At 35.0% G+C, this 24,860-nt stretch overlaps 1 protein-coding gene across 10 annotated transcripts in view; it reads left to right on the top strand.

Annotated features, from left to right (window-relative positions):
- The window catches only part of ZFAND4 (zinc finger AN1-type containing 4), a 62,714-nt gene that overhangs the window by 9,353 nt on the left and 28,501 nt on the right, over positions 1 to 24,860 (top strand). For 6 of the 10 annotated variants that reach the window (XR_013763210.1, XR_013763211.1, XM_079136463.1 and 3 more), the window contains exons 2-4: positions 360 to 660; positions 19,894 to 19,969; positions 20,884 to 20,951. Coding sequence is in view for 6 of the 10 variants with exons in the window: in XM_079136463.1 (XP_078992589.1) it covers positions 399 to 660; positions 19,894 to 19,969; positions 20,884 to 20,951 (406 nt within the window). In the remaining 4 variants the exon portion in view is untranslated. Of the gene's footprint in view, positions 1 to 359; positions 661 to 2,091; positions 2,252 to 19,893; positions 19,970 to 20,883; positions 20,952 to 24,860 lie in introns of those variants that run through there. The other 4 variants (XM_079136459.1, XM_079136462.1, XM_079136464.1 and 1 more) reach the window with 4 other exon arrangements.

Genomic DNA, 24,860 nt, shown 5'->3' with positions numbered 1-24,860 from the left:
TGTAATCCCAGCAATTCAGGAGTAAGGAGGATCACAAGTCTGGGCAATTTAGTGAGATCCTGCCTCAAAATAAAATTAAAAAGGACGAGGGATATTGTCAGTGGTAAAGTGCCCCTGGGTTCAATCCTCAGTGAGACAGACATATGCACATACAAAAACATCTATATCTACGTATGCCTATTCTTAATTTTACAGTCTACTTTGAAGAGTGGTTTCAGAGGCAAGTGTGAAAAGTTCAGGATTAGTCATAAAGCATGAATTATGGTCTGGAAGATTCATGTGGGCCAGAGTTATTAAGACAATCTTTATGGAAGAATGAAACTTTCAGACTTGTTTAAAAAATTATTCTTTCTTTTTAGGTACAAAACTCAAAACATGAACAACAGTACATATTACCAATGTTCAAAGTTGATTTGGCTAGAACTGCAATACAGTTGCCTACGACATATTCTAGAGGAATTAGAAAAGTCAAAGTGATGGACAACAGAAAAGAGCCTCCATTCTTCAATGAAGATAACGTGGGACCATATTACTACAAACTCTCTTTCTGTGATACCATGGAACTCTTCATTGAAACATTAACTGGAACTTGTTTTGAGCTGAGAGTTTCACCCTTTGAAGCTGTTATTTCTGTGAAAGCCAAAATTCAAAGATTGGAAGGTACTAGTCTTTCTATATTTTTAGGATATGAGGATTAAATTTGCTCATCAGGAAAGTATAAAGTTTTTTTAATGGAGAAAATTTCAAGCATATGTTAGAAAGAATAGTATAATGAACCCCAGTGTGAACCTGTTTCCTTTCCATTCCTGTTTTCTCTCCACCTTGTTTCCTTTCCCCCAAATTCCTTTGAAGCAGATCTCTAGCATCATGTTAATGGTGTGATATCATATTTTAAAATAGTTTTTAGCAGGTTAAAAGGACATGTAAATTTTGTCATAACTATCTTAGGTAATTTTAATGGGAAATGCTTTTCTGGAAAATTGTCTATTTGCCTATATTTACTACCTTATTACATGAATATTTTTAAGGTAGTCTCATGTTTTCAAATTTCTGTTGCATCTGTTGTCATGGTGCTTTTTTATTCTAGATTTGTGACTTCTCTCTTTGGCAGTCTTGCCAGGAGTTTTTCTGTTTTATTGGTCTTTCCAAAGACAGCTTTCATCTGTGTTATAGCTGTTTATTTTATTAATGTCTGCGTTTGGCCTGCCTTTGACTTCTTTGCGCATAATCTCTACCTTTTCTTAGTATTAATTCATTAATTTTTTCCTGCTTACTTGAGGTTTAAATCACTCTTCTTTCCCTATGTTTCTGAGGAGAAAACTTAGACTTGGTATAAGATCATCTCTTCTAAAACATATATTCAATGCTACAATTTCTTCCTAGGCATTGCTTTTGCTGCATCCCACAAATTTTAATGTTGTATCTTCATTTTCATTTAGTTAAAATATTTTAATTTTTTCTCTTGAAACTTTTTCCTTGACCCATGCATTATTTCAAAATGTATTATTTCAATTCCAGACATTTTATTTTTTCCAGCTGTCTTTTTGTACTGATTTCTAGTTTAACTCTATTGTGATCAGAGACAATTCTATTCTTTTGAATTTGTTAATGTGTGTTTTGTGGCCTTGGATTGTGTTTGATGTTTGCTATAGTTGAAAGTGTCAGAGGCTTCAGATTCCTTAGCTTTATATTTTGTCTCCTCTGTTGTCTTTGGGTTACCTTAAGAACTCCTTAGAGTCTGTGTGTTGACGGACCTTTCCATTGCAATCTACAGTTAGTTTTCTGGTACCTTTTTAGTTTGGTGGTGAGGTTTTGGGGAGGGGAAATAGTCTATAATTTTATTATTAAATATTATTCTTTTAGTGAGTCTAAGTCCCTGGGCTTCAGCCTTCAAAATGTATATTGGCATCTGCCTTCCCTCCACTACCTAATCTCATAGGAAAGCTTGAAGGGCCTGGTCTCCAGTAAAGGTAATAGACTTTTGTTATGTATAGTGTTCTGGTTGTTTTACAGTGTTTATTTTCCCCCTGCCTGTGTCTAAGCTACAAGGGAGTCTTTCTTGGCTCTTCACAATGAGAACCTGGTAGAGTTGTGTAGAGATAAAACTCATGAAAATATGGAGCTCTCCCTAAGATTGTGGTCCTCAGGAATTTCTCAGTCTCCTGGTGGAGCTTACTTTTTATCTACCAGTCATCAAAATTACCATTTGAGTGTTCCTTCCAGTTTATGACTTCAGAGGCTTCTGCTTCAGGTAAGTAGCTTTTGGCTGTGAGTCTGTACATCTCTACAGATTTTAAGGTAGTAGTTTGCTTAATATCTTATTTCTGTGATGGTTCCAAGAAACCTTGTTGGTGTCAGTTCGTTCAGCTATTTTTTGGTATAGATAGGATTAACTCTGTACAAGCCCATATTTATGTGTTGGAGCTGAAATTGAGAATCTCGGCTTGTAATCATTTGTTTTACAATTCCTTTCAAAAACTGTGTTAGCTCTGCCCTAAAAGTTGAATTTCATCTTCATTAAATTCTTTGTTGGCAAAATATTTTTATTTTAAAGAATCATTGTCATTTGGGGGCTCTGCAACCATGGCAATATATAATATTAAATAACTTGATCACTTTTTATAGTTCATACACACTCAATATTCCAACTGGTAACATTGAACATGTTTTCATTTGTTTTTTAAATGAAAGTATAATTTACATATCATAAAATGTACATATTTGTTTACTCTGGCTGCCACATCAAAGTACCACAAACTGGATAGCCTAAGCAACAGAAATTTATTGTCTTACAGTTCGGGCCAGAAATCCAGGATTTTAGTGTGGATTCCTTAGTATGGGTTCCTTTTGTAGGCTATTAGAAGCTTTCCATGCCGTTCATTTAGTTTATGGTGGTTGTCTGTCAGTCTTTCTCATTTATTAATTGATCATACCATCTCCTTGCCCATTATGCACATCTTCTCACACCATCTCCATATTTTTGTCTTCAATTTTCCCTTTTTATAAGGACATATCATATTAGATTAGGGCCACCTTCCCTAATTCATTTGAACTTCATTGCATCTGCCTTTGACTAAGGTCACATGCTCAGGTTCTAATGATTAGGAATTTAACCTATGAATTTTGAGGGGACACAATTCAACCCTTAACAAGTGGATCGTTCTGCCAATATTGGCAAACATTTACAGCTGTGTCACCACCACCAGTGGTTAGTACATGTACATAGTACAGGCTGGGACCTGGTGGCAGGAGGCTGAAGTGGGAGGATCACTTGAGCCCACAAACTCAAGACCATCTGGGCAACACAGTGAGGCCCTATTTCAAAAAAACCAAAAACCAAAAACCAAGCAAACAAAAACCCGTACAGAACAATTCTCTTACCCATCAAAATTATCCTGTGTCCTTGCTTTTGTGGTCAACCCTTCTTTTGTACACAGCTCCTGTCAACCACTCTCCTATTTCTATTCCTGTATTTTGCCTTCCAAGAATTTCATATAAATGGAATAATATATACTGTCTTTTAAGTCTGCTTTCTTTCCCTTATTTTACCTTTTCTGAGATTTCTGCATATCGGTACATTTATCAAAACTATCCTGTTTATGGCCAAGTAATGGTCCAGCGTATGGTATCAATAGTTACTCATTCCCAAATTAAAGGACATTTGTATAGTTTTCAGGTTTTGACAATTATAAATAAAGCCTTATGAGCCTTCATATTTACATGGGAGCATAGGTTTTCATTTCTTTTGGGTAAATTCTTAGGAATGGAATCGCTGAGTTATGTAATGTGTATATTTAATTCCATAAGAAACTGCCAAACTGTTTTCCATAAACTGTACCACTTTGTATGAATAATATACAGTCATATGCCCTATAAGGTTTCAGTTAACAACAGTAGGTCTCATCACCTAGTAATGTCATAGCTGTCTTAATTTTAGGTATACTCTATGAAATTGCCCAATGACAAATCTCATAGAATATATCCCCATTGTTAAGCAACACATGAAAGTCCTAGTTACTCTGCTTCGTCATCAGTACTTATTATCTTCTGAGTTGTTTTTGTTTCTTTTTTATCATTCTAATAGATATTGGCACTATTTCACTGTAGTTTTAATTTGCATTTCGCTAATGATGTTAAACATCTTTTAATTTCCTTTCTTGTTATCTCCTAAAAAGTTCAGGCTGCTATAACAGAATACAATAAACTGGGTAGCTTAAACAATAGAAATTTATTTCTGAAAGTTCTAGAGGCTGGAAATACAAGTTCAGGGAACCAGTAGATCCAGCATCTGGTGAGGGCACTTTCTTGAGAAAAAAGAAAAAGAAGGTTTAATGCTTTGCTAGCAAAGGAGAAACACAGGGGACTCTTGTCCCAAAGGCTGTGATATTAGTCTGTGGTTTTCTTTTTCTATTTATCTTTGGCTTTAATATCCCAGGAATATTGGCCTGATGGAATGAGTTGGGAAGTATTCCATTCGCTTTCATTTTTAGGAAGAATTTCCGAAGGATTGTGTTAATTAATTGTGCTGTAGAATTCAGAAGTGAAGGCATCCAGTAAGATTTTTTGATTATTGGCTCAATCTCTTTACTTTTTATACGTTTAATTCTGATATTCTGTTTCTTCTTGAATCAGTTTTAATAGTTCTGTGTTTCCAGGAATGTGTTCATTTCTTCTAAGTTATATAGTTTGTTGTTATATAATTATTCATACTATTACTTTATAAGTAAGCATTTTTATTTTTTGAACTCAATGGTAATGTCTCACTTTCATTACTTATTTTTGTAATTTGAGTTCTCTCTTTCTTGGTCAGTCAGCTATAGTTTTGTCTATTTTGTTGTGTTTCAAAGTGCCAACTTTTTATTTCATTGTTTTTCTCCTTTTCATATTACTTATCTCAACTTTTATTGTTTGTTTCCTTCTTGCTTTGGGTTTAGTTTGGTTTTACTTTTTAATTTCTTAAGGTAGAAAACTTGATTTGAGATTTTCTTTTAATGTAACAATTTATAGTTATAAATGTCCTTCTGGGCACAGTCTCTGTATCCCGTTGTTTTATGGAGATTCAGAAGTACTCAGGAATAATCAGCTGCTTTAATAAGCCAAGTAGAAAGAGAGCTGAGAATTGAGTGTTGGATTTAGTAATCAGAGTTAATTGGTGATCTTAACCAATTATTTGGATGGAGTGGTAAAAGTGAAACCTGATTAGCAGTGAATTCTAGGGATACCAAAGAAGAAAAATTGGAGATAACTAATATGTACACATCTGGGGGATTTTTGCTATACAGAGAAGGCTAGAAAACAGGGCAAACAGGGGACTCAAATTCAAAAGTCTTCTTTTACATTATGGAAGAAGTAATAGTACTTTTTGTGTATTGATGTTTTAGTCAACTTTTTCACTGCTGTGACTAAGACACAACCAGAATAATTTTAGAATAGGAAAAGTTCATTTAGGGGGACTCATTGGTTTCAGAGGTCTCAGTCCAGCTGGCTCCATTCATCAGGGCTCAAGGTGAGGCAGAATATGGTGAAGAAAAGCAGCTCAGGTGATGATCAGAAAGCAGAGAGACTCTACTCATCAGATTCAAAAGATATACCCGGAAGGCATACCCCCAATGACCTACCTCCTCCAGCCACACCCTACCCGACTGCAGTTAACCACTTAGTTAATCCCCCTCAGGGAGTTAACTCACTAATTGGTTTAAGGCTTTCATAACCCAATCACTTCTCCTCTAAACCTTGCATCATCTCACACATGAGCTTTTGGAGAACACTTCACATCAAAACTATAACAACTGATAAGAATACACAAGTAAAAATGGAAAAAATGGAGTTAAAAAAGAAAACAAACTTTGGGACTGGGGGTATATACTCAGTGATACAGTACTTGCCTAGAATACACAAGGCTCTGGGCTTGGGCCCCAGCACTGCAACAAAACAAAACAATTTTGACCTACTTGTTCTATTTTTTAAAAAGATTTTTATATTGAAATAAATTTAGATTTACAAAAAAGTTGCAAAAATAGCACAAAATTTCCATGTACCCTTCACCCAGCTTCACCAATAATTGCCTAATAGTATAATTATTGAAACCATGAGATTAATTTCTCAGCCATGTAAGCACATCTTGTTTTCCCACTCTTGTCTTTCTTAGAGCCCAGAATCCAATCGTGCTTTTCACTTCTGTGAATCCTTAGTCTCCTTCCATCTGTCACAGTTACTCACTGTGCTTTCTTTTGCCTTTCTTGACTGACACTTCTGAAGACGCTGGTCAGATATTTCCTAGAATGTCTGTCAGTTTGGACTTGATACTTATTATTTGATTGAGGTCATACAGAAGAGGTATTATACTTTCCTTGTGATGTCAAAAGGTACGATGTCAATATGTAATCATATTTATAATGTTAACTTTGCATGATTAAGTTGATATCCACTAGTTTTCACACTGTAAAATTACTGTTTTTACTTTCGTAATTAATAAGCATCTTGTGGGAGTTAATCTGATACTACTACCCAAATATTCTGTTTTTTATCATTTTGCCCCATAATTTTAGCATCCACTGATGGTTCTTGCCATCATCCATTTCTCTAAGGGTACTTTAATTGAAATGGTATTTAGAAACCAAGATATAGATACTAGGTACTTTGACTATTGGATGCTATTGCTCCCAGGCAATGACAAGAATGTGAAGGACATTGTGTAAGGGACAGAGCTAAGAAATGTGATTATTTACTAAAACACATACACGTCCACACGCTTCTGTATCTATCCAAATGTGTATTTGTTAAAAACCATGAATTAATACTGATACCTCTGATTCCAGTCTAACACCCATGAGTTCATTTTAGCCTTTTTCCTTGTTTTTAACCTCTTTCTCTGATAAACTTGGTTCCATTATTTGTACTACTTAATTGTTCAATGTAAATTAATTAATTTACTATAAACATTAATTAATTCAGAATTGTTAACTGACATTCCTGTAAGCAACAAATTTTCTAGTAGTACAATATTTGCATATGATTCTTTTTGTCCTAGCTTACGATATATAGCCAGGACATTGTTTAGTTACCTCAGTTATTTTTTCTCTTACCCAGACCTTAAATTTCAATTCATTTATACTCACTTGTTACTGTTTATATACCATTTGGGGTTCCCCCACAGGCTTAATGATTTTAATTATTCATTTAAGGGTGCAGGTTGAAGTTGATGTAAAACATCAATTTGGTGCTGAGTCAGAACTACACAAACATTTCCTCATCCCTACTATTTTTTTCCCTTTCCCATATTCTCTGCCCCACTCTAGTCATCCCCTGTGCATAATCAGTCTTGTTGGTTTCTGATTTATCCTTTCTGTCTTTATTTTGCACAAACCAGTAAATATTTTATATAGCCTCTTATTTGTAACATGGGTGGTAATATGCTATAGTCTTTTGTACTTTGATTTTTACATTTAATAATTTATCCTGATATTATACCAAACTGGTTCATGGAAGTCTTTCTCATTCATTTTTCTTCACAGCATTTTTTCTTCATATCTGTATGAACTCCATTATGTGACTATATCATTGTTTTTTCAATCATTTTCTTATGTGTGGCATTTAGGTCATTTGTAGTATTTTACAACTTTAAATGGTGCTGCAGTGGATAGCCTTGTGCATATTTTTGTACATTGTAGGCATATCTTCAGGGTAGATTAAAAATATTGGAATTGCTGGGTCAAAAGGTAAATAAATGCACATGTAGTTTAGTTCTTAGGTCTCATCAAATAATTCCTCTCCAGAATGACTGTAGCAGTTTATTCTCACAACGATATCCGAAAATGCCTGTTGATGCACCACCTTGATATCAGAAAGTGTTGTTCTTTAAAATTTCCACCAACATATGTGTCATTTTAATTCTCTAATTATAAATGAATTGGAACATTTTAGTCATATGTATAAGGGCTTTTTTATCTTTTATGATAAATTGTTTATGTCTTTTACATATTTTTAAAATTAGAATTTATATAGCTTATTATATAGTAAGTTGCTTAGGGCCTTGCCAAGGTGATGAGGCTGGCCTTAAACTTGGCAATCTTCCTGCCTCAACCTCCCAAATTGCTGAGATTTTAGGCGTGCACCGCCACATCTGACTGTCCTCCAATTTTTAAGAATTTTTTTATATTAGGGGTATTAGTTTTTTGTGTGTGTAATGTCATACATATTTTCTCCTGGCTTGTCAGTTCTTTTAACTTTGGTTATATGGGTTTCTTTCTCATGAAATTTAAAACTTTTTTTTTTTTTTTAACCAGGTGAGGTGACACACACCTATAAACACAGTTACTCAGGATGCTGAGGCAGGAAGATTTCAAGTTCAAGGCCAGCCTCAGCAACTTAGTGAGACCATCTCAAATTTTTTAAAAAATTTTGGGCTGGGGCTGGGTGTGGTACATACTTGAAATCCCAGCAACTTGGGAGACTGAGGCAGGAGAATCACAAGTTTGAGGTAAGCTTCAGCAACTTAGTGAGGCCCTTAGCAATTTAGCAAGACCCCATCTTCAAATAAAATAAAAAGGAGTAGGGATGTAATTTAGCGGTAGAACCCTGCTAGATTCAACCCCTGGTACTGCAAACAAACAAAACAAAAAAAATTTTTTCACGCATAAAATACAAATTTTAAAGCAAAATTATCAACCTTTTATTGTCTTTTGCTTTTTGAGTAATAGAAATCCTTTCCCTGAACCAAAGTTAGAGGTATTCATCCATGTTTTCTTTTTCTTTTTGTAAGGTCTCAGTTTTTACATTTAGCTTTTTAATCCATTTGGAGTTCTTATGTATGGCATTAGGTATGTATCTAATTTTATCTTTTCCCATGTGACTACTCAGTTCCAATACCATTTATTTAAAAAGTTCATTTTGGGCTCAGTAGTTTGAGAGCCCACTTTTATTATCTGTGCATGGGTCTGTTTCTGTTTTTTTTTTTTTTTTTTAATGTGTCAGTCAGTACCACACTTTTGTAATTATAGAGACTTGATGCTAGGTTTTCATGTCTGGTAGGACTAGCAGTCACTGATTTTCTTTTATAGTGTTTCTAGCTATTCTTCATGTTTGTTTTCCATTTAACTTTAATATCACCTTGCCTCTTCTTTTTAAAGTTGATATTTTAGTACGATTGCATTACATTTAGAAATTAACTTAGGTAGAACTGACAGTGTTAGAATGTTGAATCATTCTAAGAACAGGGTTATCTCTCCTTTTCTTTTAAGCCTTTTTTTTTTTTTTTTTCGGTACTGGGCATTGAACCCATCGTTGCTTTGCCACTGAGCTACATTACCAAGTCTTTTGAGACCAGGTTTGCTAAGTTGCTGATAGTCTTGCTAAATTGCTGAGACTGGCCTTGAACTTGCAATGCTTCTGCCTCAGCCTCCTTAGTCACTGGGATTACAGGTATATGCCACTGTGCTAAGCTCTAAGTCTGCTTTTATGTAGATGTATTTAAAATTTTGTAGAAATTCATATTAAGTTTATTTCTAAGTATTAAATATGTTTATTGCTATTGTAGTAGAGATTTTTCTACCAGTGTCCTTTAATAGTTTGCTTTTTGCTTATTTGAAGGTTATTGATATTCATGTGTTAATTTTATAGCCTTTCATTTTACTGAAAAGTTTTCTTAGTTTTATTAAGGTTTCGCCAGGGTTTTTCAGATTAATTACATCTACCATATTATCTGGAGTAGAAATAGTTTTACTACTTAACATTTTTGGCCTCTAATTGATTTATTTTTTAAATTACATTAATATCTCTAGTGCTGTGTTCAGTAAGATAGTGGTCATCCTTACCATGTTTCTGATCTTAATAGAAGTGCTTCTAGTATTTCCTTATTAAGTTACATACTGGCTTTAGACCTATTTGGTACTACTTTAATACACAACTGTAATTCCATCTACTCAGGAGGCTGAGGTAGGAGGATCACAGGCTCAAGGGCAGCCTGGACAATTTAGTGAGATGCTGTCTCAAAATAAAATAATTTAAAAGGGCTGGGGATGTAGCCCAGTGGTTGAGCATCCTGGGTTCAATCCCCAGTACCACAAACAAACAAACAAAATCCCACTAATTCCTATTTTCTTGAATTTTTAAAATTATCATGAATGGAGGCATCTCAGTCTCCACTGGCCCCCCTCTGCAAATTTATCCCCAATAAACTTGTGTTGCTGAGCCACCTCTCCTCTCTGTGTCCTTTGTTTGGTTCTTACATGTTGGCGCTGAAACCCAAGACCAGTGTTTGAGGTTCCCACCAAGGACGGCCTCTTTGGGTCTTCCCTTTGACCTCTGTCTGGTCTCTTTCTTTCCCTCTCTCTTTCTACCACTTCCCCCTCTGGCAGCTCCAGTAAGGACCACTCACATTGTTGGACTTCACATCCACCACTGGCCATCGCTTATTGGGTGAGTGACCCCCTCTGACTCCTCTGGATTTCTAGAATCCCTGCTACAGTTTTTCTCTCCATGGATACTATTTCTGTGATAAATTCTAGCACCCAGTGAGAGAAACCTCCACCATCACTGAGTGGCAGCAACTTGCTTTCTTTGGGGATACCTATCAATTGTCATTTTATTGGTTGTTCCTGAAACAGCCTCAGAGAAAACAAAATTCTTGTGAGGATGCCTCTTGATTTGGGCTTTTCTCTCTGCCAGAGTCCTTAGAGGCCCTCCTTACCCCTTTTTTTCCAGGATAGGCCAGACCCCATCAAAGTCTCCTTGAGACACTCCGTTAGGGTACCTTTCCAAACATATCCAGACCCTGGGTCTTCAAGAAATAGTCAGACCTACTGCTTGGCACCAATACAAGCTGGACAGTAGCAGTCACTGGCCTGAAAGTAGCACATTTGACTTCCAGATTCTCTGAGATCTTGAAAACTTTCTCTACCATGATGGCAAATGGTCTGAGTTTCCCTATATCCAGGCTTCTGTCTAGGCCTGGTACCTCCACTCCTTCTCTCTGCTAAAACTGCTCAACTTCTCAAGGCATCCCTCTCTTGGGACCCCTCTCTCTTTGTGAGCTCTGCTTTCTTTCTATTACTTTAATAAACCCTGTTACTTTGCTCTATCTGATACTTGTGTTCATGAATTTCATTCTTTGAATTCATGAGACAAAGAACCCACCCATCCATCCACCCTGTTGCATTTATGAGGGTTTCCTTGGGATCTACAGAAGGGTGAGTAATATGGAAAGAAGAACTCTCATCTCTCTTTTCTGTTCTCTTTCTTAGTGAACAAACTGTCTTTAAACACCAGGTACCTGTCAACCAGTTAAAAATGACTAACATGGTTGCCAGTCTTAAGACTAGGGGCAGGCACGCTGGGCAGACTGGGCCCACTTTCCTTTGCTTAGGCCTTGGAAATGTCAGTCCTGACTTGCTTCGGTTTCTTTTCTGTGGGAGAGAATTGGTGTGGAACAGAGGAAGGCTTGAGACAACTGATGGTAGAAGACCAGAGAGCCTCCCTGACGCTGCATGAAGGTCTCAGGTCCAGAGTCTGACCAGGACAGCCCTCAGGGATAAAGTAACAACCATATCTGCCTTTCTGCTTCTGACTGACCCCAATGATGAAGGGCAACCTAACCTAATGGATTGTGAATTCCGAGATGGAGTCTTAGTTTGATCCAAGCTCTTTGAGAAAGAGGTGACCCCTTAATCACCAGAGTGTAAACAAAACATTCTCTCTCCTCTGCAGAAATGCTTCTTCTACATGTGTGTCCTGGTGTTCTAGCTACTACCAAACTACTGTATTTGTCCAACTGATCTTCAATTCTTTCACCTTCTCTCAAGTGTCTAAATGGAGTCTCTAGGGACCTTCAGGCTTTCAAATGCTTTCTGGGACCTAAACCCCAAGCCCATCCCCACCTATGGTCTTGCATGGATAAATTAATATATTTTGCTCCAGTTAACCTTGTTTTGTCTAACTGGAGTTTCTTTTTTTGTTCCTCTCTGTTTTTTTTTCTGCTGTCTTTAGTTAGAGACCAAGGGTTAACTCTCAAATAATGATAGAAAGGAAAAAGAACTGCTTCTTTGGAGAATACTAAAGAGGGAGATAAACAGTGAGGATGGTGGGAGTAGATATGTCTTCTTGGAGAATGGGTGGCCACCTGAACCTTTGATTTCTGCATCCACCAGGGTTGAAAGACCCTACTTCTAACATTACCAATTGTATAGGCTAACCTCATGCCTAGGTCATACTGTAACAATCTGTGACAAGCTCTCTTTTAATTTCTCTCTCTTTTTTTTTTTTTTTTTCAGTGCTGGGGATTGAACCCAGGGCCTTGTGCTTGCGAGGCAAGTACTCTACCAACTGAGCTATATCTCCAGTCCTTTATTTCAATTTCTAAATAGGCTAAATCTAATACACTTATATTATAACTTTTGTCCCTTACCTGTGGGGCATAGGATTGTTTCAGAATATGAATTTAAGAGTATACAAACTTGAAGGAAAAAGATTTGATGCTAAAGTCCAAGGTGAAAGGACACATTGAGGATGTAAACAAGTTATAGAATGTAAGTAAGTTGCAAAAGGTTTGTGGAAGGTAAATCTGAAAAATCTCTTACATGTGATTAAGTTGGCTATAATCAGCACAGTTAAAGTTATACAATAGTTTTTTTCTAAGGTTAACCTTTAATATGCAAATTCTCTATGTTTAGAAACAAGAAACGTTCCTTAAAGCATTGATCTGCTCTTATTTATCAAGATAATTTCTTATGTCTGTTAGGTTTCATTACTTACGGAAACTAAGTCTTAAATGGATTAGGGTTTGTACCTGTTTTAAAATCATTTAAATGATTACTTTGTAACTGATTAAATAAACAACTGTTATTTTAGGTTATTACAATATAGTTGACATCCTAAATATATGTGGCCAGAGATATATCTGAAAACTGTTTGAGCCTTGTCTAAGTGTTAATGTAAAAGTTTGTGGAATGTTAGTTTATGGAGGTTTATAGGCAATATAACCAGTAAGTACTTTCTTTTATACATTAAATCTAACATAGAATGCTATTGCCATTTGAATATCTGTTTCTAATCATTAACACTGTTTTCCAAATGTGTAACAGATTTAAGGCTATCCTATGATTTTTGCCAGTACTACTAACCCATGCAGACCTGTGATTATTGTTACTCTACACTATAGATTCTAAATTTTACTTTAAAAGTTAAACTTAGTTGGACTGGGGTTGTGGCTCAGTGGTAGAGTGCTTGCCTAGCACATGTGAGGCACTGGGTTAGATCCTCAGCACCACATAAAAATAAATAAATAAAGTTATAAAAAAGCACATGATTTCAGGCTAAAAAACGTTAAACTTATTTAATATAAGAACATCTGTATAATTGTGATTCTAACCATTACTGACTTCTCTGCATATTAGTTGTATTCATGTTCTTCAACTATACAAGCGTTTTAAAATATAAAGCTTAGGAGAGCATTTTACCAAGTTGGTATTCTCCAAATTGTAATTGTTGGTAGCAATAGTCTCCTTCAGATTTACATTGAAATAAGAAATTTGATTGGTATTATCATTTAATGTTTTGTAACTGGATAAAGCTAACCCGTTATCTGTAAGTTATATATAAAATTTTGTGTTACTCTTTACATTGTAATGGGAATTTAAATTTATTTTTGAAAGGCAAAAACTTTAATGAATATATATGGAATTTTATAAAGGTGTTTTTTCAACATCTCTGAAAGGTTTTTCTCTCAAACTTATAACCATTATTGTGATATATGATATTAATAGATTTCTTAGTATTGAACCAACTGGCATTCCTCAAATACATTCCACTTGGTTATAGTAAAAGACTTGCTTTATGTGCTTGTGGAGTCTGTTTGCTAATTTATATAGATACATATATATAAAATTGTGTATGAATATGTATGAGTGAGACTGGTCTGTAGTTTTTTTTAATTCTCTTAGATTTCATAGTTAATGGCATTTTCTTCTTTGTAGGTTAGGAAGTTTTCATTTATGTGCTTTGAAAAATTTTAGATCTTAGAGTTTACTTTATCTCATTGAAATTTTGTTGAAATCCTGTGAGCCCATCTGGGCCTGCTGCTTTTAATTGTGGTGTAGTTCCTGAATAACAACCCCTAGTTCTTCTAAGGAAATTTATCTGTTTAAACTTTCTAACTTTAACTTTGTTAATCTAACATTTCCTATGATATTATCTCCTTGATATTTATTATTATTATTATGTATTTTTTTATTTCTCTCCTTTTTTTCTGTTAAAGTTTGCTGAAAGTGTTTTACTTTGTTTTTTTAAAAAATAGGATTTTCCTTTTACTCCTTTTCTGTTTTCTGCCTCATTATGTTCTGTTTTCATCTGTATTGTTTCTTTTCTTATGTTTTTGGTTTACTTTGTTTTTTTTTGTTTTTTTTTTTAGATAAGAATTTAATTTATTTTTATTCTTTTATTTATATTTGTTTAATACTGGTAATTTTCTTCTAATAACTGTCGTTGATATTATTTGGTACTGGGGATTGAACCTAGGGACACTATACCACTAAGCTACATCCCCAGCCCTTTTAAGTTTTTATTTTGAGACAGTGTCTTACTAAATTGTTGAGGCTAACCTTGAACTTGTGATCTTCCTGCTTTAACCTTCTAAATCAGTTGGATTACAGATGTGTGTCACTGTGCCTGGCGCATTATTTTTAAATTCTTCAATCTTTATATATATTCTTTCAACCAATTTGTTAATTTTTGAATTTTGGATGCAAATGTGGTTGTTTTTCATGTATACAAATGCTTGAGTATTTTTAACTCTGAATGAGGTGTGGACTTAACAGTCTTCTTCTGCTTCATGGTTTCTTTTTCAGGTTGAAATTTTCCTTGGTTGATATGTGTGGGATTTCATTTTCTTGTTTTTACCATTAACTCTTATAGATCTGTTTTTTTTTTCCTTGCTTATTTTTGTGATCTTGGAGTGTTTAAAACAGTCTTTAAGATTGTTTGATGATGCGTTTTCTGTCAGTCTAGTATTGATCAGCTATCAAATAGATGTCTGTAAGATACCTTCCAATGATTTGGTGTTTATGGTGGTGGTGTGAGTCCCTTAATTTTATGGCTTTCTCTTGTCTTACAGGACTGTCTACATTTTCACCCTTTGTTTCTTTTCCCTCTGACCATCAATCTCTAAGAGGTTTGCAGGAAACTTCTCCAAGTAATCTTGGACCAACCCAGTTCTTACTCTTTCTCACATGTAGCTCTCAAAAATGACTGTAGAACATACTGGGGATAGAAAAGCCTGGGTTCATTCCAGGCCCTTGGGGCCCTTCAGTGCTTGAGCATGTCATGGCCCTAGGTTTAAAAAGTCAGGACAGGCTGCTGTGTGGAGCCCCTCAACTGCGGTCCAGGTGTGAGGCATACTTAGTCAAGACTCCATTTGCCCCAGGCAGCTTTTGTGATCTGTGAGGGACTGGTTGGAGATGAATACCAGGTTGCTAGGTTTTGCCGCCCAGCAAGTAAAATCCCACTTCCTGTAACTTGTGTGTGGGTGTTCTGACTCACTGAACTCTGGTAAGTTGGTAGCTAATACACAGTGAAACAGCTTCACAGGTTGCTCTCCTTATCTGTTTGTTTGTTTTGCCACCTAAAGAAGCTTCTTCAAATTGTAATTAGTGCCCTGATCTACATTTTGTAAATGTTCATATTTAGAGTGACCTTTATCTTCCTGGTGATGGTTTATATTGAGCTTAGAACTAATACTAATTCCCCCCTTGGTCTAAACCATGGTTTTTCTCAAATTGACCTTGTAAGGGTGGGAGCATGAGGCATTCTGCACTGAGATGGGGTGATTGATCCTTTTTATTTACAGTTATCTTGAAGTTTGGATATTCTGTATCTTCAAGTTATAATGTCTGATGACAGTTTCCATACAGATTTATTTTTCTTCAGACTATTCTTTTATTTGGAAGAAAATATTGACAAATGGGAACTATGGTCCCTTTTTCTTTAATTACCCAGAAGTTCTACTGATTCTCCTTCTATGGTTTATTCTAAATGCAGTTATGAACATGTTCTAACACACATCTGTCTGAAAAATTCTTTTAAAAGGCACAAGAAACACCATTGAGTCATTACAATATGCATAAAAACACATATACTGTTACAGATAAATATTTGTGTTGCCCCTTCTGACATACCACATTCTTGTGTTAAAGCTTTAACCCCCAATTGGAGTCTTTGGGAGGTAAATAGGGTCATAAACATCGTGCCCTCATGATGGGTATTATGCTTTAAATATATGTTCCCCAAAAGCTTGTGTGTAGGGCAATGCAAAAAGGCTTAGAGATGAAATGTTTGGGCTTTGAGAGCCTTAACCCAATCAGAGAATTAATCCCCTGATAGGGATTAACTGAGTGGAAACTGAGGTAGGCAGGGTGTGACTGAAGGAGGTGGGTCATTGGGATGTGCCTTTGGGGTATATATTTTGTCTTTTTTGAGAAAATCTCTCTCTCTGCTTCTTGGTGCAATGTTCTGAGCCACTTTGCTCCACCACACTCTTCTTCCATGATGTTCTGCTTCATCTCAGGCCCTGAGCAATGGAATCAGTTATCTATGGACTGAGATCTCTGAAACCATGAGCCCCAAAATAAACTTTTCCTCCTTTAATTGTTCTTGTCAGGTCTTTTGGTCACAGCATGAAAAAGCTGACTTAAACAATGAGATTAATGTTTTTATAAGAAGAGGCACCAGAGAGATCCCCATCTGTCTGCTCTTACACAAATAAAGTCACAAGTGTGCACAATGAGATGGCAGCTGCCTTCATGCCCAGAAAAGAAGGCTCAGAGTAAAACCTGCCTTGCACCTTGATTTGGGGCTTCTAGTCTTCAGAGCTGTGGAAAATAAATTTCTGTTGTTTAAACCACCTGGTCTGTGGTGTTTTGTTTTGGCAGCCTGAGCAGTAAGTTATATGTGTGTACACACACACACACACACACACACACACACACACGCAAACTTACATATTCTCAAATGCATGCACATTCACATGTTGCTTAATTATGTCAATCTAAAAGAGAACTAGGGAGATTTTCTAAAGATTAATTCGATTTATTTGGGAATAGAATAGCATTGCAATGAAAATATGCATGTCATACTGAACTGTGAGTATATTCAAAGAGGTTGAGACAAGGGGAAGTGTCTAAAACTTCAGAAATAAGGATTACATAAAATATTTTGAAATCATTATCCTTAGCCACAAAGATTTCTAACAAGTGTGGTGCTGGTCCTAGGTTAAACCAGGTAGTTGCTTGGCAGAAGTCTTTTAACGGAAGTATTTTTCATGTAAGGTTGTGGTTCTGGCAATCTTCTGTAATGGTTATCATCAGGCAATTGTGTGAGAACCCTTATTTCATAACATCCTGCCTTTATTTATCCTTTTGTTGTTGTTGTTAGGGTTGATAGAAGCAACTTCATTTTTATTCTGATAAAATTTACCAGTCACAAATTTGTTTTTAATAGTGGAAAAATTGAATAGATAAAAATAATCTCATAGCAGAGGATTGGGTAAATCATTTATGACAAATATATCTTGGAGTACCATCTAGTTATTTTAAAAATGTATATTTTTGACATGAAAAATGAATATAATGTAAAAAAAGTTAAAAAAAGTTAAAAAGTTAAGTGAAAAAAGTTTATTAAACAATTTTACAAAATACAATCCAACTCCATTAAAAAATAGACTTTACTAGATTTAGAATTGCACATACTTTTTATTTTCTGTATAATTTTTATATTATCTATTTTTTCACCAGTGACTTTTTATGATAGATATTTTTCTTTGGAAGAAACTTAAAACACTGCTGAATGGCAAAGTGCTTCCTGGAATGTGCAAGGATCTGGGTTTAATTCCCAGGACTACAAAAAAAAAAGTAAATTAATGAAAAAAATTATATGCATGCTGTCTCTTTAAGGGAAAATTTGTTTTATAGAATGAGTATCTAGACTTAGGCTTGCCATAAGTATTGAGGGTTAAAGACAAAGACCCATTCTATAATAGGGTTGCCAGATTTAGCAAATAAAAATACAGTAACTCTCTCTTAGAGCAAAATTGGTTTGTTTTATATATTTTAGATTCAGAAGGTGCTAATGGTAGAGGAACTCTAGTCTTTTTCAACATGCAAGAAAAAAAGCAGAAACTCAGAGTTTGATGACTTTCTCAGTCATCCACCAAGTGGCAGTCAGGAACTCAGCTCAGTCATGGACATTTTATTGCCTGCTAAAGGATGACTAGGTCTATTAAAAATAGAGTAGTTGAGTTTAGGCAGTGTTATTAACTGTCTCTTCAATCCAGCTCTAAAGCTTCAGTTACAAAATAATGTTCTAAATGTTGATTGAATGTAAACATGGTGTTACTTGCCCAAATTGCTTTATCTACTTATGCTGATGAAATTCTGGAAATTTGATTGAAAAAATGATCTTGGTGCATTAAATATTTGATATGATAATACTTTCAGAGTGAAATAATTTCTAGCTTAGAAATCTTTCTTTACTGGCATTCTCTTTTGCTGAGTATTTAGTTGATATTCACATCTACTGACAGCCAACACTTCTGAAGCATATTCCTCAGCAGCTGCTTTTGTTTTATGGAGGTTGATTTCTTAGAGATAAATCAGCATAAAGATTGAGTGCAATCTCTGAGGTACCCTTCACACTTCTGACCCACCACATACTCTCAGTGTGTCAATTTCTCTGTTCTTGGGTATTATTGCCCGTGAAATGGGGATTCTATTGGTGCCCACTTCACAAGCTTTCTGATACAGTTAAATTATGATAACATAGGTCAAGTGCATATAATAGTGCTTGGCTCATAGTAATAAAATCTAACACATTATTTCTGGTCTCCTTATTTCATAGCATCATGAGCAAAAGCAACTTGATACGTATGTTAGATATTTGAAAAATATTTTCATCAATTTCAATAAGAAGTGTTCTATAAAGTAGATAATGCTCATTCCTTAAATAATTTAAAGTTGCTTGGGACATTTAAATGTGGAGTTTATTAAAAAATAATAATTGAATTATTATGCTTAAGCATAGAATCTGCCTTAATTTTTTTTTTTTTTTTTTTTTTTTTGGTGCCAGGGATTGAGCGCTTAACCACACGTAACCACTGAGCCACATCCCCAGCCCTTTATATTTTTTATTTTGAAAAAGGGTCTCCCTAAGTTTCTAAGGACCTCACTTAAATTGCTGAGGCTAGTTTTGAACTTATAATCCTCCTGCCTCAGCCTCTCAAGTCACGGGGATTACAAGCATGTGCTACCACATCTGGCAGCCTTAATATTCTTTTAACATCATAGAAATGTAAAGAAAAGGTCTTGTGGACTATCACTTCAACATTAAAAATTACCAATAATTTACCTTTTTTTTTCAACATTAAAAATTATCAATAATTTACCTTTTTTTTTTTGGTGGGAATAGGGGATTGGACCCAGAGGCTCCATAGGCAAGTACTGTATGTACCACTGAGCTACACCCCAACCCCCATCCATAAGATACTTTTAACTCTGAATATAACCGAATGAATACTGTCTTTTGCAGATTTAGAACTATCTTTTAGGCCTTATACTCTTCAGGAATGACTCATGATATTTTGCCTTTTAATAGGGCTCACTAATTTTATACTTTGTTTTAGGGCCAGAGTGTTACTACAACATACTCTTCCAAAGTGAATGGATTAGACTTCATCTACTTTAACCATGATTTTTACCAATGATTCTATAAACTTTAGCTAAGCACCTAGCATTTAATTTAGAAATGTGTTTAATTTATTAGTACTCTTAGTGTTTTAATGGAATAGCTTTGTATCATACTCATTTAGAGATACTATTAAATTGTTAACATTCTTTATTATCACCTTCCCCTAAGGTATTCCCATCTGTCAGCAGCACTTAATTTGGAATAACATGGAACTCGAAGATGATTATTGCTTGAATGATTACAAGTGAGTGTAATTGCATATTAGCTGATTTGTAGGCATTCTGTTTTATGACTCCACACACCAGTGTTTTCTTCTGAATCCTTGGATTGTCTCTTTTGAATAGCTCCGATTTCTGGCTTTCACTATAAAATTCTGAACTATAGATATGTTGGGATGGTACCCCATCTTTGTCCTTTGATACTTGTGTTTTGTCTTTTCATTTTTTCGTCAAGCTGTTTATTTCCTGCATTTATACATCTTGCCTTCTTTAATTCTTTCTTTGAATATTGACCCATTCTCGTCTGGCCATGTTCCTTTTCCTTCCATTTTCCCAAGTTTTAGGAATGAGAGAATTGCTCTCCACCGTCTTTTCTCATTAAGCCCTGCTTCTGTTACTAAGCAACACTGTGCACTGGTGATGCCAAACACTTTCTGGCTTTTTGAGTCTTATTCTTCTTCATCTCACATAAATCATTATTCTTTTCTTAAGAAAAGAAGCAAAAAGATGAAAGGTGGTATATAATGGCTGGAAGAGCACTGGGAGTTAGAGACATGGTAGATTTGCCATTTTTCTATTTTCTATTATACTGAATAGATTTGTCATTGCCCAACACTTTGGGTCTTGGGTAAGCCTCTTTTCTTACCTGGGCCTCCTTCTCTCCCTACATGTAGAATGAAGAGGCTAAGCTACATGATTATGTAGAGGTCCCTTCCCATACTTTGAATTTCACATCATGTTTAAGGCTTATGAGAACTTGTAAACATTTTTGTTATTTATACAAGTAAATACATTAACATTTTATATTTAATAATATTGTTGTATCTTTTTATATTTTGTAGAGTAGGTACTGTGGCTAATAAACTGGCACATAATTAGTGTTATATTTAAGCTGAGTATTTTGATTATTATAGTTTGTTTTTGTGTTAACTATTCACAGCATTTCAGAAGGTTGTACCTTGAAGCTGGTATTGGCTATGCGTGGTGGACCTATAAATACTAGAAAAGGTAGGCATATAGTAAAGCAATGTGACAATCATTCTTCAAGCAATTTGACAATAAGAAACTTCAAGTCAACATTTTTAGCCAAGTTCATTTTATGCTTTATGTCTTAGAAGAATCACATTTGTTTCTCTAGGCATTATTTTCTAAAACCTAAATATGTAGAGCTTGGAACTCTGAAATATATTCTAGAAAGTGTAATGACTCCTGATCAATCCAGGGAGATTAAAAATAAATCTCACCAATATAGGAAAGAGAAATAGAATGATACCATATAAATATTATATTATCATTGTCTTTAGATTCATATTAGTCTTGCTTTGTTTTATCTACTGAGTCTTCAATTTCTGGGCTAATGATTTGCTATGGAAAATTCCAAAGTTACCTCTTGACCTGGTTTGAGAGGCAAACCAGGGTTTCATGAATATTCTCCTGGCCTTGGTTGAATCCTTTCTCAGAATGTGGGTGGTCTTCAGAGTCCATTTTTTCATTCAACAAATATATAGTGAGCATCTATAATATTTAGTGCCAAGTCCCAAGTGCAGTAAACATGGGAGACAAAGTGCATGCTTCATGACACTGCCTCAAATAAATGTATAAGAACTGATATAATTTCAAGTGGTTGTAAGTGCTATGCAGGAAACAAGATGATATGATAATGTCTATGGAAGTAGGATAGTAGGAAGATCCCTTGGAAAATATGACATGGGTAGAAATTTGATTAACAAGAAGATTCTAGGCACAGGAAAAGCTGGGTGTGTTCACACTGACCCTTGATTGAGGTATGTCACATCCCTATTAAATTGAATTCAGACCACTCCTGCTCCTCATCCTCTTGTGCACCTTCTTTTGGGGAAGGCCTTCACATTTGTTTGGTTTTTCATAAACCAGAGAACTGAAGGTTAAGTAATGATTATACTGCTAGATTACTTCCACATATCAAATTATATATTGCCTGTGCTTCATAACTTTGGTTAAAAAATAGAATTATTGGGCTGGGGATGTGGTTCAGTAGTAGAGTACTTGCCTAGCATGCATAAGGCCCTGTAATTTTAAGAAAACCAACAACAACAATAACAAAAAATTCAAAGATTATTACCACCCTTTTCTTAGCTACCTCAAGGGAATTTTATGAGAGCTGTTCAACTGTTTTGCTTAGGTTAGAGAAAACAAAGGTAGTAACTTTAGGAATGGTTAATTAGCACTCCTGGCCTTAGGGACTTTCTATGAATTAGATTTAAGAAATACTTTTAAGTAACTTTAGTGATGTTTATAGTAACAATTCTGAGGGTAGTATAAGAACCCTGTTTACGGAGCCATTATGTTGATACAGTTACATAGTGTTTAATGGCATGTGAATTCCATTGTTAATGTATTTTTTAAAATATTTTTATTAGTTGTTGATAAACTTTTATTTATTTATTTGTATGTGGTGCCAAGAATTAAACCCAGTGCCTCACACATGCTAGGCAAGTGCTCTACAACTGAGCCACAATCCCAGCCTGATTGTTAATGTATTTTTAAAAATTGATTATTTGTGTATAGTACTATCTTTAAACCAATGTATTTAATCAAAACATTTACTTTTTCTACTGAGACTAAAGTTATTTTATATGTGTATGAGAATGAGTATAAGTACTACCGATAGTGTTTTTTATATATGTATATATAATATTTATATTTCATATAGAGAATATTTATATATAAAATATATAAAGATATTTCTTTTTAAAAGCAAAAATGAAAGGCATTATATCACTACCCTTTATTAGTTGAACTTTTTATTTAATAAAGTTTTATTTTTCCAAATGTACAGTTGATTGGACCTGTTCATACATCTTCACCAGCAGCTGGGGCATCTCCACCCTTGTTATTTTTTGGTGTAAATTACTTGAGCTCTGTGCTTTGAAACCAGTTTGATAAATTCTTTACTGAGGAGGTCTGAAGGGTTTCCCTGGCCAGTCTCTGAGACCACAGCTGGGGATACAAGCTTATAGTTGGAAACTTCCTTACAGAGTTTGTCATGAGTAGTTTTGTTCAACAAGACTAGATTGTTGAGCTTTTCCCAAATTTTGCCTTTGAATTACTTCTTCTTTTTGGCCTTGTCCCCACATTTGTTCATTGGGTCCTTATGATTCTTGATCAACTTTTCAGCATCTTCTTTTGTCATACTTGGGCTCCATTGTGAAGCTCAGAGAGCAGAGACCACTCCTGGAGCCTCTTTGAAATGTCAGACAAAAAAGAAGCTCTGCTCACAAACAGGCCCAGAAACCTCTGCCCATTGTGCCTCTAGTAGTTGAAGCTTTGTAATAAAGTCTTCCTAATAATTTTTCCTGCAACTTTCTTTGCTGTGTTTGTGAATTTTAAAAAATCAGTATATTTAAAATTAAGTTTTTCATAATTTTACCTTTATTGAATTAACTTTTTTAAAATTGAAAGCTTGATATTTCCCACTGTGTGTCATTAAAAACTTTGCAAAAAGGAAAACTGGACCCAGATTTAGGACTTCTCCCTGTTGTACTCAAGAAATCATATTTTTATTGCATTTTTAATTTGTTCTTTTTAGTTACACATGACAGTAGAGTCAATTTTTATAAATTTATACAAACATGGAGTGTATCTTACTCCAATTAGGATCCCAGTGTTGTGGATGTACAAGTAATCATATTTGTAAAGGTAATTTAGTCTTGCTATTTCAAACTCATAATTTAGAAAGTACCTTTATCATTTGAGTTCCAGTAGTATTTAGCATTGTAATAATACTTTCTTTTCTAGAATTAAATTGTACCCTAAGTCTATAAGTGTTACTTTATAGCATATAAAATGCAAATGACTTTTCTTTTATGAAAGATGTGCACATACATGTGCACATCCACTGGTGCTTGTTCAGGAAAGTTTTCAATGTGGCTGTAGTAACAGTGTAGCAATGCCTACTATATTGGTATCTTAATTTTTACTTCTTAGTAATGTAATGTACAACATTACTAAACTTAAAAAGGGCAAGGACTTATTGGAAAATGTGTTTAATATTTATATATTTTGTGCCTGTCAAAGAGCTAATCAGAACATTCATAACAATTATTTTTATAAAATAAGCTAAATCATATTTCTGCAATTTTTATGTTTTATCAGTAGTGGTATTAAATTTAGAATATGGGAACATCTTTGATGTTTTACCTAATTACATTCAGATTTTAATTTTTTTTAAGCTGGTTTCACTTCTTTTTATTTGATATTTATTTATTTAGTACTGGGGATTGAACTCAGGGGCACTTTACCACTGAGCTATGTCTCCAGCCCTTTTTAAGTTTGGAGATAGTGTCTCACTAAGTTGTTGAGGGCTTTGCTAAATTGTTGAGGTTGCTGGCCTCAAACTTTCAATCCTCCTACCCAGCCTCCCAGGTTGCTGGGATTATAGGAATGTGACACCATACCTGGCTCACTTATTTTTAAAGAGTAGTAAAACATTCTGATTCTGTTAATAATAAAAGTTGTGCAGCTTACAAAATTGTTGCGTCTTTTAGGAGAGAACAAAAGTTTCTGCAGTATGACATGGGACAGGACGGGACTTTCCCCACTCAAACAGTTCTTAGACTTCCAAGTCTACTGGAACATTCATCCTATGAGCCAGCAATCTTTTGATACCCATTTCCACCACCAGGGGTAAACTCAGTGACTGCTCTGGAGGTGATCAGGTTGTAATGATGGCTGCAATATTATTCAAACCTGAGGATAACTCTGGACCACTAGAACCTACTAATTGTGGGGGCCTTCAGAGTGCCTTGTGTGTGCTCTGACTGGACACATCTGGACACACGGATACCTTTTAGGACAACTGTGGTCCTGGGAGGATCCTCTTCAGAAATAATATATTGATCATTCACACATTTCAGTTTACTATACTAAGTGACCCCT

The sequence above is a fragment of the Sciurus vulgaris genome (genome assembly GCF_902686455.1).
Source record: "Sciurus vulgaris genome assembly, chromosome: 4".
Lineage (NCBI taxonomy): Eukaryota > Metazoa > Chordata > Mammalia > Rodentia > Sciuridae > Sciurus > Sciurus vulgaris.
This window is presented reverse-complemented; position numbering and strand designations above follow the sequence as displayed.